Source organism: Eucyclogobius newberryi, unplaced genomic scaffold (assembly GCF_026437365.1).
Source record: "Eucyclogobius newberryi isolate DKJ021-1_F unplaced genomic scaffold, fEucNew1.0.hap1 SCAF_9, whole genome shotgun sequence".
Lineage (NCBI taxonomy): Eukaryota > Metazoa > Chordata > Actinopteri > Gobiiformes > Gobiidae > Eucyclogobius > Eucyclogobius newberryi.
Window position 1 is genome coordinate 6,240,468 of NW_027316532.1, and position 17,334 is coordinate 6,257,801.

At 38.8% G+C, this 17,334-nt stretch overlaps 1 protein-coding gene across 1 annotated transcript in view; it reads right to left on the minus strand.

Moving 5' to 3' along the window:
- Positions 1 to 17,334, minus strand: part of mcf2l2 (MCF.2 cell line derived transforming sequence-like 2) — a 132,114-nt gene that overhangs the window by 2,380 nt on the left and 112,400 nt on the right. The window contains exons 30-34 of the mRNA XM_072438211.1: positions 15,000 to 15,071; positions 13,334 to 13,438; positions 12,638 to 12,747; positions 8,229 to 8,344; positions 1,870 to 1,943 (exon numbers count right to left, since the gene is read on the minus strand). Coding sequence (XP_072294312.1) covers positions 1,870 to 1,943; positions 8,229 to 8,344; positions 12,638 to 12,747; positions 13,334 to 13,438; positions 15,000 to 15,071 — 477 coding nt within the window. The remainder of the gene's footprint in view (positions 1 to 1,869; positions 1,944 to 8,228; positions 8,345 to 12,637; positions 12,748 to 13,333; positions 13,439 to 14,999; positions 15,072 to 17,334) is intronic.

Consider the following 17,334-nt stretch of genomic DNA (forward strand, 5'->3'; position numbering starts at 1 on the left):
AATTTACAGCATATTATCTATTAAGTTCAGCCTTGGAGATTTGCTCTTTATGACAATTCAATTTCATTTTTCCATTTTAAGAGCCCATGAACAAGGAGTGTTCCTACTTCACCAAGACTCAAATAAAACTAATGTACAAAAAGGGTATCGAGAACAGAACAATTAGGTTCATCAAGGTTGTAGCGATTACTTTGTTCTTGATTTGTCGACTAGTGAAACAATCATTTGTACGTTTAGACTTTTTTAAAATAAACTTTTAACCATTTAAAGGTTTGAATATGGTGACTGACGGCCTCTAGATAGAGAAGGTTTACAAAAAGAGTATCAAAATACAATTATTTTAGTAGTGGACTAGCCATGATTATTCTGATTAATCGTTGCAGGCCTATTTCACTGTCATCCATTGTGTAAATTTCTGAAAAAATGAATAGTATAGCTTGCATTTTGTTGAAAAATCGTATCCAGCCCTGAACCCACAAAGATCATGAGTGATAAGGAACATTAACCGTTGAATTTAGAAGCAAAACATGTGAAAACCTCCATCTGCTCCAACGTTTGCAACAAAGCTCAGGCCCACCTATGCACAAGAGTATTCCCTCCCGGTCCCTAGGGGGCAGTGTTTGGAGAAGCAGATGGAGGATATATAATGGCTCTTCCCAAAACCGCATACTACTCCCTTGTCCTAAGCGCAAACGCTTGTTTTACACGTTCCATCAGCTAATCAGACTCAGAGCAGCTGAAAGGACACATTTATTATTCGTTTTTATGTTTATAGTAATTGGCCTTTAAAGCACACATATTATGCAAAATGTACTTTTTTTGAGCTTTTAACCATGTTCTAACATTGTTCCCTCATGAGAACATACCTGGAGAATAAAGCTTCAGTCACACGTGTTGATGATTGTGATGATTCCTGTTTAGTAAGTTCTTGTGCTCTCTGTAGCTAAAAATAAAGTATGTTATCTTTAATATAAGATAAGATAAGATATTCCTTTATTGTCCCACATGGGGAAATTTCATTGGTGCAACGCAGGTAGATACAGAGGTAGATACAGAAGAACAGATCACTTATAGGAAGTCTGAAAAACACTCCCAGCAGAAGATCTCCTATAAATAAATAAAAACTCCCATAGACAAATAAATAAATAATAAATAAATAAATACCATTGCATGTGATCACGACAGTAATTGCACATCTAATTGCACAAACATATAAAGTTTGGAATAAATTGAAGCAAAATGAATTAAACAGGAGATGCCAAAGCAAAGGCAAGCGCATAGTTTAAAGACCATAACAAAATAATGCATCATATTTTTCTTTTAAACATGCTTTTGAGTATCTTTGTTTTGACATCTCATATTTTAGAAGGTAAAGCTGGGGTGCTGTAAACGAGTACATTCTGTCTTTTCCACCAAAGAGTATCTTCTAAAATCAGTACTAGGTAATAACAAAAAACTAATAACAAAAATGTTACTCTTTTGTGGGGCTCACAGTGGAGAGGACCTCGTAAACAGGATTCATCAAACTAGCTTGAATTTCTCCTGTTATAACATGGTCAAAGGTGAAAAAAGTACATTTGGCATAAGACGTATCGTTTAAACTGCTAAAAAGTCATCTTAAAACAAACAATTTCATATAAAGGTGATACTGGAACAGGCGTGGGCAAAGGGAGTGAGTCCAACAAACCAACACCAAACTGTGAAAAATGAACTCCACGGTGAAGGAGCCTTTTTCGGTGAGCGTGGCACAAGCGGGTAGAACGAGGGAGGAGGAACAGGTTTGTGAAAGAGCGTTTAGTGGCGGAGCAAAGGGCACAGCGGTGGTTAGGGCGAGCACAGCTGTACGGAGGTGAGAGGAGAGAGAGTGACCTCCTTCAGACGCTGTTTGGAGGACACTAGACGGCACCAGTCCTGTCTCCTCTGTCCTAAGACTCTTCACTAGCCTAGAACATCAAACACATGACATGATCAACTGGCAAAGTGAGTGGGACTAAAACAATAATACAGTGTGATATTTCTGATCCAAACAGTCCAAAAGCAGAGAAGAACTTTAGTTTGATCCTGTTATGAAATGACAGATTCCACATACAATCTCTTTAACATATTATCCCAAATAATGCGTTGCTAAAGCAGGTTCCATGCTATGAATATGACTATTTTAAAACTTGAAATCACGATATTTTATGCCTGGATGATTATTGCAGTAATATTCACATTTTTTTATTTAGCGTTATTTTATTCATTTTGATTATTTATATCGTAGATTTTCACTGAAGGCATCAAAACAGTCACTGAGGTTAACAATATAGTGAAATAACTTTATTTATTTAAGTTTATTTCTCTCATAATGATTCACATACCGTACTGTATTTTCTGGACTATAAGTCGCACTGGAGTATAAGTCGCACCAGCCAAAAAATGCATAATAGAGAAGAAAAAAACATATGTAAGTCACACTGGAGTATAAGTTGTATCTTTTGGGGAAATGCGACTTAAGTACGTCGTAAGTATGTTAACGTAACATATTAACAGTTATTCAGATAACTATAGCATAAAGAACAAGCTAACAAATTTACCAAAGCATCAGTTTTACCCCAAATCACTAAATCCACTGAATTCTTCTTCCTCAAAATAATCAACATGTGAAATGCGGTTGCCAGTGTGAAAAAACAAACAAAATGATATAAGATTGTGTTAATAATATCACATATAAGTCGCACAAACAAACTATGAAAAAGGTTCAACTTATAGTCCGGAAAATACGGTAATAGTTTTGTGTGACAGAAACTCTTAAAGGAGACCTACTTTTAGAAGCTTTTAACCATATTATAATTGTTCCGCCTTCTCATTTACACACTCAGAGTTGTATTTAGAGTGATTCATGCATATTTGAGTCATTTGATTCTCCTTTCGGTCCAGATATTCCCTTCTCCCAGTGTCACACCCGCTGTTTTTTACTTTTACTTAAACTGTGACACATGTTGGATTCAGGAGCGTTGTGAAGCCATTTGGTGCTGATGAAAACGGGGAAGCGAGTGGACTTGTTTTTTGTCGCTTTAGATCAATATTGCGATTTTTGCGACGTCCTAAATACAACATAATGATCCACGCGCGTCGTAGAATAGAATTATACAGAAGAAAAAAGCACAATTCTTTAAGGGCTTTTCTTGAAGCCACAACCGAATCTGTATCGTCGCTGTCTGTCTTCAGTGTTTTTTTTATGGATTTCGAGTCTGAAAATAAATAAATAAACTTGTACGACTTGACATTTCTTAACAAAATAAAGCTGTTTGGAGATTTTCCAGTTTGTATCATAGAGATAACCAGGCATAACGCTTTGATCACTGCTTTGTACACTTTTGGCATTGAAGCGTTTCCGGCGCTGTCAGCGAAGCAAAGGGACTTTGTGGAATCTGAATCCAAAATATAAAACATATTAAATAACATTTATAAGCCCAACCATTTTGCTTCATATAATTCCTATCTTCATCACGAATCTACAGTGTGGAAAGTAGTAAATGTAAAGAAAAAACAGAATATTTGAGACGGTATATCTGAACTTTTCACTCATTTGTGTCACTGGAGTAAATGCATTTACATAATTGCATATGTGCAATTACTGTGAAATTCATGTGCAATCTATGTGCTGTCGTGACACATATTCATGTGCAATTACTGTCGGGATCACATGCAATGGTATTTATTTATTTGTTTGTCTATGGGAGTTTTTATTTATTTATAGGAGATCTTCTACTGAAAGTGTTTTTCAGACTTCCTATAAGTGATCTGTTCTTCTGTATCTACCTCTGTATCTTCCTGCGTTGCACCAATGAAATTTCCCCATGTGGGACAATAAAGGAATATCTTATCTTATCTTATTTATTTACATATTTGCATTCTCTGTGTCATTTAAATATAACTGTAAAAAGCAAATACACACGGCAACATCAAACTATCTGTGAGATTTATTAGCATTAAATATACTGAAAAACATAATAAATTGAAGAACGACGGGCTAATAATTACGACTATGAATACTTATTTACTACATCTAGTATTTCTACCACAACATAAGCGAATGGGATGATGCTAAATGTTTGAGGAATGGTGTCTGACTATGACTGGGTTCTATAGCACAAGGATTTGTCTGCTCTACATTCAGATACCTGCACGTACATGTCTTGGATGTCCTAAGTCCAACACCACCTATCAAAAAGCAGCACCAATTTGTAAAGTACAGCGTGAAAAAAGTACAAAAAAACCTCCTCTCCACTTTATACTTATTGTACACGTTTGTTTTCCACATGTGAGCCATTCTTCAGACTCGCACGGATAATCAAGACACGTTGTTCTAATCATTTATGCACTTGAAATACACAAACATTGTTTTTTAGGATTGATTTAGGTTTAGTAAGTACAAAAAAAAAAATGCATTGTGTCAGATTTTTACAGCTAATAATTATAATATACATTTTCAATACCGTTAAATAACATTGTGGGCTTTGTTTTCTGTGATTTTTTTATTTTAAAGATGATAAAAAATAAAAAGTTACTTACAAAACACTACTAATAAACAAACAGAATATGGCATACATTATTTGCTTATTTAAAGTTCTCATTGTATGTTTTGTGAGAAGCTTTACCCAAAATGTGCACTGACTTAAAGGTGTACTATATAACTTTTGTACTGATCCAACTGCATGGAGAGGGAGTCACCACCACCAGGGCAAATTACAAGTCAGATCTGTGAAGGCGACTCCACTTCCAAAAGAACGATTTTTCTTTTTTTATCAAGTATTTTTGAGCAACAGAAACACCTGTAATTATCAAAACGCAAGGTATATGCATTTAATGTCATACGGTGTAACATTCCAGGCAAAGCAACTACTACTCCTGTTAGTATCCGCTCTGCAGAGACTCTATTTCCCATGTGCCCCTTGTGTTTGTCATGTGCTCCCATGGTTGTTTCTGTGTCTCCGCCCCTCACCTGCCGTCTGTTACTTCCTGGATTTCTCAGTCACCTCCCACCACACCTGTCAGTCTTCTCATTACCTCAATTAGTTTCTCCTGCCACTTGTTTGTTTCCACAATCACCTGCTTCTCTGTGTCTATTTAACTTCTGTCTCCCCTTTGTTCTGTGTCTGTTCGTCACTTGATGTCTGTCCTGCTTGTAACTCCTGCCCTGCCCTGCCCTGCCCTACCCTGTTCCTGCCTTGTTTACCTGCCTTTGTGGAATTTTGGATGTTTTGTGTTTTTTGGACATTTTGAGCCTTTGCGCCGGCCTTTGGATTTTGAACTTTTGTTAATAAATTCTAATTTGCCTTGATTTGGACTGCTTTTGGGTTTTTGCCACCGGGATCATAACAACTCCACTAGGGTTGTAGTCAAAATATGGATATTGTGATGTATCATTATGTACTTCTTGGCAATTGATCGTGTCCATATAGAAATGTGCATTATGATCAATCAACTTGTTCCTAATACATTTCTGAGTTAAATTGATGCATTAGGGCTGAATCTGCTGATTTGAAAGGGTAGATTAATCACTGGAACACAGTATTTTGATATTATTTTTGTTATTATATATTTTTAAGGGGACGGGGACAAGCTACATAGTGCACCAGTAACATTCAACGTTTTCATTTTTCTCTTTGTACCATCGACAAACTTTCAGCGTCACATTTTGGAAAAGTAGCACAAGTCGTGTTCCATCCAGACTTTGTGAAACTACTTTTAACGACTTCACAAGTACATCGCTTTATAATATCCTTTTTATGCCACGTTCCGGCGTCCTGTGACTTTGTGTTAGCTGCGGGTGTCTGGGGTGTGCTATCATTACCAATACACGGGAAAACGGCGCGCGCTGAGAGACGGGTGTGAAATGGAAAACCTAAATCTGGTCCTGGCGCGCTTGTTTCCGGGGAAAAAATAGACATAAAGACGTAAATACATCCATACGCAGTCAAACCGAGCAGCCAAATCGGTTCGGACATGCCCCGAAATTGCGCCACAACCTTCGCCGTCTGCCCCCCAAAGTTTAAAAAGTTACGACATGACTTTGATCCGACAAAAAAGGCACGGGGTTTATAAATTCTTCATTTTGCGTGTGTGTGTGTGAGAGTGAGGGGCCTTTTAAAAGCTGTAAAAAATCCATAGAAGCTGGAGACAGGAGATGCTTTTTTTTGTGCCTTGAAAAATACATGAGCTGATGAAAAATGAGAATATTCAAAGCGCTTTTTCATCTAAGACGGCATTAGTGGCTCCCAAAATTCAGAGAAACGCCAAAAAAACATTGTTTCCTTCCTTCTATTTTCCGGCGCGGATGGAAAAAGATGTAAATGATTGGATGTGTGGAATAAAATGAAAGCTATTCATTATTCATCAGAAGAGCGTGCGTTTTCAAAGGGCCCATCTTGATTTTGAAAATGGACTATTAGTGGCACGTTTTATTGTGGCGGGTCTCAGTGGGGGGATGAAAATTTAATTCAAATCTGGTGCTTTAATATGGGGGAGGGGGGGGGAGCGACCGTGGAGTTTGTATTTCCGTCGCTGGTCAAAGGGAAAAAGAGAAAGAGAGATGTGGCGTTTGATGTTGTTTATGAATACAGTGGAGTGCTTTATTTGCTCATAAACGATTTCACTAAAAGGGTTTTTTGTGGCGTCGAAGAGTATCGGTTCTAAAGGTATTGAACCCAAATGCTTTTATTGGGAACAGCTTTCAAGTCTGTTTTGGACTCTGCTGGACACTAAAGTTTTGCAATACAAGCAGGTTTGTGTGACTGGTTTTTAAATATAAATGCAGTATGCACAGTAAATTACATTACATTGTACTTTACTGTGAAGAAACCACAGCCACGTTTTGACTGGCCCTGATCCCCCGGACCAGTTTGATTTAAAACAGAGCTTTTCATTAAATTATACATTAAATTATACTTTTTAATAACAAGGTCAATCTGAACAACTTTGGGTTTCTAAGCATTTGTTTCACTTGTGTGCGGCTCCACGCCTCATTTGACCCTCTCTTTATGTAATGCATTGGGTTTGGATCCTGTTAGATGCAGTATGCACTGGAAATATAAAATGTTTGGTCTTGACGCGAGTGTCGATAAACAGGAAACAGCTGATGCTAACTTGAGCTAGCTTTGTTTTGCTAAGTCTGTCAGACCAATAAATAAAGTTACCATCACTGGAAGAGTTTTATACAGGAAGTCACCGTTTGGTGTGGAATTATAATGTTCTGTTTATATCTGCTTTTTGACTTTTTGTTTGAGTCTGCGTTCTTTCTTTGTCCAATTGTCTCGTCTTAAAGCATCACGGGAGCCAAAGCGAGCCAGATCTTTATTACGCCCAGACCTTTGTTACGCCTAAATACAGATAGATATATTGTAAAAGCAGCTGTTCGGGTCAAAATGAGAATGTGTGCTGTCTGCCTGTAATTGTAGAGTGGTTTATCCTCAGCAAAGCAGGAAGTGCACGGTTAGCATGCTAATTGTTGTTAGCTTGGCAAGTTGTGAAAAGTGTTTACAAACTCATCGCAGTGAATAATTAGGATTGTCAGAACGCATTATGTAAGTGCACAATAACTTGGACTGCTACAAAGAGTTCAGTTTTTCAGGTGCGACGCCTTAAAATAATCGTCTTTGTGTTTTGCTAATTTCACCTAATCCAATTGCAATTGCGTATGGATTGCAATGTATCTTGCAGCCATAGCCTGGAATGTTCCATACTAAAGCAATAAAGATATATACTGTATTTCCAAGGAGACAACTCCAAAGTTACAGGTCAGATCTGTGGAACGGAGATCCCGCTTACACTAAATAAAGAAAGCGTGTTTTTCCAGGTTTTTTGAGCATTATGCAAGGTAGATCAGTTTAATGCCATACTGTGGAATATTCCCTGCAGATCAAAACAGCTTCATGCAGTCGAGAGGCACTAGAAAAGTTACGCAGTGAAGATTTAATGAGAAATTGTAACTCTAAGTTGCCCACTTTATGTTGACTTGTGTGAAGCTATGAGAAAAATGCTCAAAGGTAAAGGTAACTGCAATGTGCTGAAAAGAAACGACATTACAAGTTGCTTAATGAGAAGGATTTATAATAATAGAAATCAATGGTTGAAACTAACACTAAATAGTTTGGGATTTATCCAAAAACAACAACATGGATTTGTAACCTAAAGTGAAGCCATGATAAGAAAAAAAAGGGCAGTGATAGCAAAATGTTACTGACCACTGTCCGTTCTCCGCCTCCTCCAGGAACTTCACCATCTCCCCAGAGTCCAGTGAGAGGTCACGGGGGTCACGAGACTCGTAGGTCAGCTGGACGCGGTAACGACTGCTGTCTCCCTGTGGACGCACAAAGGACACGTTAGTAGCTATCAACATGAAGCTATCAACATGAAGCTATCAACATGAAGCTATCAACATGAAGCTATCAACATGAAGCTATCAACATGAAGCTATCAACATGAAGCTATCAACATGAAGCTATCAACATGAAGCTATCAACCATAAGCTAGCCGAACAAAACAATGATCTGACAACCAATATAAGTAAGTTTTATCTTGTTTACACATTTCTGAACTGGTGAAACAATATGTAACAATATCAACAAAGTAGATGTCATTCAGGCTAGCGTTTAGCCTAATGAATCAACATAAAATAGTTGCAAAAATATACAGTGTGTGCGTCAAATGTATTCTTATTTTAAAACATTTATTAAACAATGATAAACAATGAACATTTATTCTGAGTTCTTGTAACAAAACCATGAAAAATAACAGCATTTTTTGTTTGTAATAATTTAAACACTTGATAACTTCTCAAAGCCCTATCCATGGCTTTTATAGTGATAAAAACGTTTCTTTTTTTGTTTAAGACAGTAGCCGTAGCTATTAACTCTTCATAACAAATGCATGCAATAGGGAGCTGAAACTCCACCACATTCAATTCACATTCAAAGAGAAGACAAGACTACAGCCGTGTAGTTTGGAATCATATATCAAACATCAAATAAAGAATGACAGAAGAATGAGAAACAGCGCAAGTTTCAAACGAATCACCGCTCGAATCACCGAGTTCTGTTAATCTGAGATAAAACAAGTTTAGATATCTGAGAGGTCTTTTGTCTTTTGAAAGGCACGTGCTACAAATAAGCGGCTGTGATTGGAACATCCCTAGGGTCTTGCCTCTGTACAAGTAAATGGATCGACAAATTGATAATATACCAATTGCTGTTTTGGAGATATGTAACATTAGAAAATTGATTTTCTTTCCCTCCCTTTTTTTAAATACCTAAACATTCCCCAAACAAGGATATAAACTGATTTTTCTGCCCTTTTGTGTTAATTTTACTGTCCATTCTCGTTTTGTGCAGTACTTCAACCAGCACAGACACATTCCTGACGCATTGTGAAAACGTCATCTCAATATTGACCAAGATAATCCACTCCAAAATGATAAAGATACACATTTATATACTACTGGAGAGCTAGGCAAACAAAAGTAAGCACTGGTCCTCGCTGAGCTGCTGTGTTCCCAATTCGGTACTTTACACGACAATCTAACTCCACATTAATCACACGCGATCGCCACCACGAGCACACCAAACACACCGACGCTCTTCCCGGGCCCGCGACCGGACCAACCCGTCCCTTTGAGGCTTGTTTTGCTTGTCGCATTACACGACGCCCCCGTATGCCCCCCAACGCAAACAATTAACATCTCCGTCCCCGTCTGACGAACAGAGCGACTTTGATTCGCTCTCCTCCCGCGATTCCAGCGGCCGCTACTACATGACACGGATCTTAATCGCCGCAGAAAGACCTCCTCCTCTCCTTTCCTTTCCTTCTCGCATCCCTCGCTTCTTAAATGTCAAGTCGTCAGCGCCGGCCGCTAATGAGACGTGCGTCCGTGGGAAGTAATTAACCGGCAGAGGGCTCGTCCGTGGGGCAGGGGGCGCTAGAAGGGAGGGAGGCGGGGTGCGCGTTGAGCATGGCGTTGAGGGACAATGGGGGATGGCGCGAGCGGACACTGGAGCGCCCCCGGACACTGACGGATGCGGGGATGTGATGATTAATGGGGCGAGCTAACTCCGGTGGAACGGGTCAGGTCGAATTGCGGCTCCAACTCTCCGACAATGTGAACTTCCTGAATGTCAGAGTAATGAATTTATTAATATCGTACGCCGTTAACTGGGTGTGTAAAGTGGGGTGGTATGTAGGACGGGGGGAGGGGAGTGTTAGAGGAAGTTGAACGTGACGCAGTGGTGCAGGAAATAAGAGTTTTGTAGGAATGATTGTTTGTGGTCAGGTATTAAAAAAAGTGTTGTAATCCTAATAAACTACTTAATTAAGGTTAGAGTTACAAATAAGGGTAAAAGTATTAGCCAAGCAATTACTAATAAACTATTTGTTCACTGTGAAGTCTTTGTTCGTGCCGGACTAAGGCAGGAATAATAACAGTTTTTGCTTATTTTCAAAAATGTTTCAATCCCACAGAAAAGTTTGCGCTCCCTACAGTAAAGATGTAAGTGTGAAAGCCAAAGAGAAGATACAGGTCTCTACTTTGATTTAAAGCATTATAATAATTTGGTTCCACGTTCATCTGTTCTTTTGTTGTCACCGGTTAAACAACAGTCATTTGCATCAAGAGCGTCTGCTTTTAAGACAAAAATATGAGATTAAGGGTGCATTCACATTTGGTTTGAGCCCAGGTTGAGTCCTAATGTAGACTTGGTTTGGACCTGTATTAGACCTGGTTTGGTCCAGGTTTAGATCTCAGTTAAATCCCAGTTTAGTACCAACTGTGATGCGGCCTGTGCACAGCCTAATGCTATTTTATGAAATAAAAAAAAGTAAAAGTGATTTCAAGTTACTTTTGAACATTATGGACATGCATTCTGGTAAAAAAATATTTTATATTTGTATTTAGAACTACAAAATGTCATTTAGAAGGTAAAACAAATCAATGTATTTAACCTGAATAGCGACAGGGAACATTGTCTACTATTATGCAGCAGTAAAACTCAAAGCCAACGTCTTCATATTTCCAACTTCCTCATATTTCCACTCTAGACTTATTACACATCTATCTTTTCAGGGCAACATTGTCAATCCATTTAAATATATCAAGAAACTTATTTTACAGCAGGGGTCCCCAACCACCTGGCCGGGGACCCGTACCGGTCCGCAACCAGTCCACAACTGGAAATAATCTATCGGTGACAGCATTTTCTCTGACGTAACTTTGGCCTGTCCCTCATGACATGCTAATAAGCTTGTCTGTGGATATATAATGAAAAGCATTATAGGAAATTGCCAATGAAATCCATGAAATATAATGGCAAGTATATTATATCTCTGCTCTTGTCCTGCGTGAGAACATAACTGATACGTGCATTATACATGATACGTCATCGCGGATGCCCAAAAGTAGACCCACAAGCCAGCGAAAATGAGTGAAAAACAAAAGTCTTTGGAGAGCGTTTTTGCAAAGGGGAAAAGGCCAAGTGACACCTGGGCCAGCATTCTCCAACTGCTTCGCGATCACCTGCTTTTACTTTTACAAGAGTTTGAGCGCTAAACCGTGCGCAAAAGATCCGCAAATTGCTCCTGAATGGATCCGCGACCCATTAAACCGGGCAAATCGAGCATGTGCAAGAAGAGGATCAGCTGTTGGAGATCGCAAATGACGGTGGTCTTTAGACGTATATTTGATGCAACAACTCTGACATTCTGGATGAAAATCAAGCCAAAAATCAAGCCTGCACTAAAGAGCACTAAAAACATAACTACCATTTCCAACATCCTGTCTGTGTGAAGCGGGCTTTTCTGCAGTTACGGCAACAAAGAGAAAACTACGGAGCAGACTGGATTCAAACACACTGCGGGGGTCATTGTCTCCCATCACGTTAAGGTGGGACCATCTCATTGTACAGAAACACATGCAGGGCCCCCACTGATTCAGCTTGTGGTGAGTTGTAATTTTTATGCACTTATTTTTGCCATATTTATGTGATGAGCTTCCATCAGTCAGAAGAACAGTGAGGACACATGTAACTGTACGTGATGTTACTCCAATTCAGATCTTTTGGTATGGTACACTTATTAATGTACAAACGCGTCTTTTGAGAACATTTCGCCTTCCGAGCTGAATCGAATCGAAGCCTAAGCCCCGCCCACTTCCGCTCAAGTTAACCTGACCGCCACATAACCTGGCACACCGGTCCGTGAAAATAAAAGCTACATTATTCCGGTCCGTGGTGCAAAAAAGGTTGGGGACCCCTGATTTACAGTACTATGTTGCACCAGCCTGTAGATAAAGCTCTCTGCTCGCTGTCTGGGGCTGAGGAGGACACTGTGAGCACAATTTGCAGTTTAACTTTGTTCAAATGAGATAAATCACATCTGCAGCACCGTTTCTCTCCAACCCTGCAAAACTGTGCCCTTCACACAGCAAACACAGTGATAGGTGACTCAATTTACATTTTCTTTCTTTCTTTTTTGCCAAGTAGCGTACAAGATATGTCCATGTTCTTTTTCCATCCGAGGAGCTATAAAGGTCAAATCAAAAATACCACGAAGCAAAAACCTTCCTTTTCACTAAGATGTAGATGCAAGATGAAGATGTACGACTCACGTTCTTGTTGTTGCCCTCCTCCTCAGACGAGTTGGACGATTCCTCTCCGCTGGATGGGATAGTCTCAAAGTCCTCCGTGTCCATGGAGGGAAGGCGACGCTGGGTCCAACCTGGACACACACAGGAGGCGTGGAGAGCTTGAAGACGTGAAATATGGAGAGACCATGTTCAAAACGTTTTCATTGTAAGTCACATTTTGTACTATTTTTAACAGCTTGGACTAAACACAACTGGAATCATCACGGAGCAAACAGTTTTCAGCGTCTCCTTCCATTAATATTTGAGGTATTTTTGTGGTTAAATATAAAACCAAACACACATCACACATCTTATGATAACTACACATCAATTAGCCTTAATGAACAGCCGGAATATGACTAAATTCATGATGAACACAATTATTTATTAAGAATGATTTAGGCTTAGTAACTACTCAATTGAGTAGGTTCAAAGTTAAGTTAATAATAAAGTAGTTACAAAGCCTGAATCATTCTTACTAAACTATTTGTTCATCATGATTTAAGTATTTGTACATGGTTTATTAAGGCTATTGGAGGTGTGGTTATTATATCATGACATTCTTAATCAACAACGCTGTAAAATGATTTGTTTTTTGTCGTTTTACCATACAAAAAAATATAGAAATCCATAAATAAACAGTGCGGACATCATTAAAAGCGTTCCGAACTGTTTTACCTGGTTGGGAGGTGGATCTGGGGACAGTAGCTGGACAACCTGCCCCCGAATTGCTGATGATGCTTTGCCTTTTCCTCACTGAAGCCATAGCACCACGCAGCGTGTCTGAACAAAAGCCAGTCAACCTCCTGTTTACTCCTCTATTTACAACTTTTGCGACATCCAAAATGCACAATACGACACCAAATCATGCCAAAAAACGCCATGTCAAGACAATCGAGGAACTTGCAATGCAAACAAAATCACGAGAAGCTAAAAACAAGCACTTTTAACAATGGTATTCGCACATCAAATGGGTGGTGAAGTGTAGAATATGCCGGTGAGTGGGATCGAGAGATTGAACCACCAACCGCATGGTAAATGGGCAAAATATGTTTCAACCAAAAGCGCAACTTGTCGTGCAAAATAAAACCAAAAATCCATGCAACGTAACACCAAACAGCACAACAGACTGGAAACAACACAATGTCCACACAATAGCATGCCAACCACAAACAATAATGTAAAACAGAATATAGCTGGGGCTGCAATGAGTCTAATGATTATTTCAATTGTGCCTTTTCATGAAATTAAAAAAAGTTTCCAGCTCATCCAGTGGGTTAGAGTGTGCTTAAAGTCCATCGTGAGCTTGTCGATTATAAAATTTGTCAATAATAATGATTAGTAATTGCAGCCCTTATAGAAACACACCAAGGCTTGACATTAAAACTAGCCAATAAGCCAAATGCCATAGATTTTCCTTTTGCTTAGCACCTTTGGCCGGTTTTGTTTTTGTCTTCCTAACAATGACATATTCTAAAATGTCGCCAAAAGTTTCAGTTCGATTTGATCTCATGCAAATGCTGTGTTCACGTGGTCCTCATAAACTTGAACGCTCGTACAAATTGGGAAAAAACTGACGCTACAACTGACGTCTCCTGTTGTGGTTACGGACGAAAAGCAGCCGATTTGCGCTCTTTGACCAAATGTTACTTCAATGAGGAGTTTGCGGACAGTTGTCCATATCACAAGAGCAACAGATTAGCCAAATCTCATTAAATACTGTTAGCAAGCTAAAGCTAACAACAAATAAAGTTAGCTTATCTGACTGCTTAGCTCTATTAAACACTAAAAGAGCAAACTCAGTGATTTGATTATTGGAGACATCAAAATCCAGAGATAACACTCATTTTACTGCGTTTGTGTGGAAAGTCTGGATTTTGTCAGAGTCTGCTCTTTAACAGCATTTACCGTAATAAAGCTAACCAGAAAGTTCTGTTGTTGTTAGCTTCCTCGATTGCTAAACTTTAATCTTACCGCTTTCACTTTAGCTAAATAAGTGAATAATTAAACCGTAATGTTTGGTCTTTTTACGCAAATCTGTTAATCTTGTGACATAAACAACTGACACTAAACCTCCATGTAGTAAGATTTAGTCAAAAAGCTGAAATGTTTAGGCTAAAAAGCGACTTCTCCAGGACCAGATGAACACCACATTTGCACCCGCAGTCACTGAACAAAAACAAATACTCTCATAATTTTAAATATGTGAATAAATATTATAAATAGGTTGAACATGTGACATTACAACTACCCAATTGGCTGGAAAAGTTTGAAAAAGTTTGAAAAAGTGGATGTCAAGCCCATTTACACTTAGCATCACAATTAGCATGCGTGGAGCGGCTACCTTCATAACCGAAAGGCGTGGGGTCGCTCTTAATCTCGTGCCTCTTGCTCTTTACACTGGCAGAGAGCGGACCTGAGCAAGGACAATGCACTTGTTTTTTCATCACTTTAATGCAAATGAAAAAGGACTTGGAGGAGAATTACTAGGTAAATGTCAGCTTCTGTGTTTCTAGTGACCTTTGCTCAGCCACTTATTCAAACTGTGGCTAAAGTTGGAAAGATGGAAATGTGATTCAACTTCTGAGTTTTAATGATAATGAGTGTAAACCGGGAGGTCAGGGAAATAGATTAGCGGGAAGTTGAATGCTTTTCATTCTCTTGCAAGCTTAAATGAGATAACAACAATTCATTATCAACAGTGAGTTCCAAATATAGCTGTTTCTATTTAAATAATTCTGCTACAAAAAATATAGATAAATAAATCAAGGGAATTGTTGAGACTTGGGATTTGCAATTTACACAGCACATTTTTCCAAGGCTCTGCAGGAAAAACAAATACTGTATTTTTCTGATTTGATCCCTGCGGCTGATACAACGCTGCGTCAAATGTATAGATTTTTGCTGGTTAACGGCCACCAGGAGGCACTCTAGCAGGAAGCGCAAACCTTTGGCACACTGTAGAAGAACATGTGACTCGTGTTACAACGTGAGCACTTGCAGCTTATTGTCAGGCCTGTATACTGCATGTACAAATTCTTGTTTCTTTGTGAATTTAGTCGGCGCAGCTTTAATTCAGGAGCACAGTATAGTCAGGAAATTACGGTACATGGAAGATATCTTTAACAAATGCTGCAGCCTTAAGTTCAACAATCATGGTTTCACTTTCCTTTTCTATGGTGCCATTTTGAGGACGGTTGACCTGATAGATTTTGTTTTGAATTGTTACGGTCTTAAATTTTCATCATTCTGAAACCCATGGATATTTGGACTAACGATAAACATGGGAAACTGTATCAAAACGAAACCTTTCCTTCTTTCTGGCAGACAAAAAACAAAGTTGGACAAACTACAGGCCAAAACATTGTTTGTAGCTAGATTTCAGTTTTTGCTTGCGTTTTGCGTGGACATATCCAGCCTTTCTATCGTAAACTGAAGCTAGATGCTAGATGCAACCAACGTTTCACCATTAAACATTTAGTATTTGTTACAATTTTATACACGTGCAACTGCCTGATTACCAGAAGCGTCCCTGATGCACACACTCAATGTAAATGGGAACGACTCACTGCACGCGCTCTGCTTTTTGCTGTTGTGAATAGAAATGCTTAAAAATGCCCTCCAAATATATAGTCGACAGCGTTATCCGATTAATAGACTCACATAATTGAAGGTCTACAGCCTTGAACATCTCTATGGAGACAAGCGCGTAGTAGAAAAGTTACGTTGTGCACATTTAAGTGATCTAAATTTAAGTTTCTTTTGGATGAATGAAGGTTAACAGTGCAGTTCAAGTTATACACAGAGCTAGAACAGCATTTAGCACTATTTGCACTATTAGCTTTGATGTTTATAAACAAGCTTCATATATATATCGTCTGACTAGAAGTTCGGGTTTTTTCCGACTTTGTTTTGCAGCTAAAAGTTTTATCAAAACTTTTCAACAGACAAGCTGACAAGTACCAAAGTTCCTACCATTTGAACGCATGTATATAGATTTGGAGATTTGCTTTTCCTTTTGAAGTTTGTAAATAAATGGAATAAGAGTGGCGAGGGTTTGGTTTTAATCACCAAGTGCCCCTGTGGCGCTTAACACGGCACATCTGTATTCATGAGCTAAACTGCTTTTGTACTGCTTCCTGAATGTCACCCTAAATGTCATCTTTTCACAAACTATTATTACCTCATCCTTCCTTTATGAAAGAATGTGTCTGTGCACTTTGTACCCCTAACACTCTTTTGATTCTCTGAGACGGCTCGGCTTTCTCTATGCATCTCATACATTTCAACACAGGCTAAGTGTGTACGTGAAGGAGAAATTACTATATACAAGTATACGCCGAGCATGTTTCTGACTGAAGCTGATATCCGACTGGGAAATAACACCCAAGGGATTCTTCTTCTGACTTCTGACATGTCGCAATGTTTTGGAAGATGGCAGAATCGATATATCGCAAGGGATATGATTTTGTATTTTTCAAAAGATAAAAAGCAGTGGCAGCAGTAACTTTTTTGTCTATTTGTATTGATTTTAAAAAGAAGGAAAAGGCTTGATCCTAGATATCAAATGCAATGCCCAATAATATGTATATCACAGTAGCTTCTTTAACATTACCATGTGGTCTTATTCTAGTTCTGACATAGATTCAAACAATTCTTAACATATTCAGGAAAGGTCC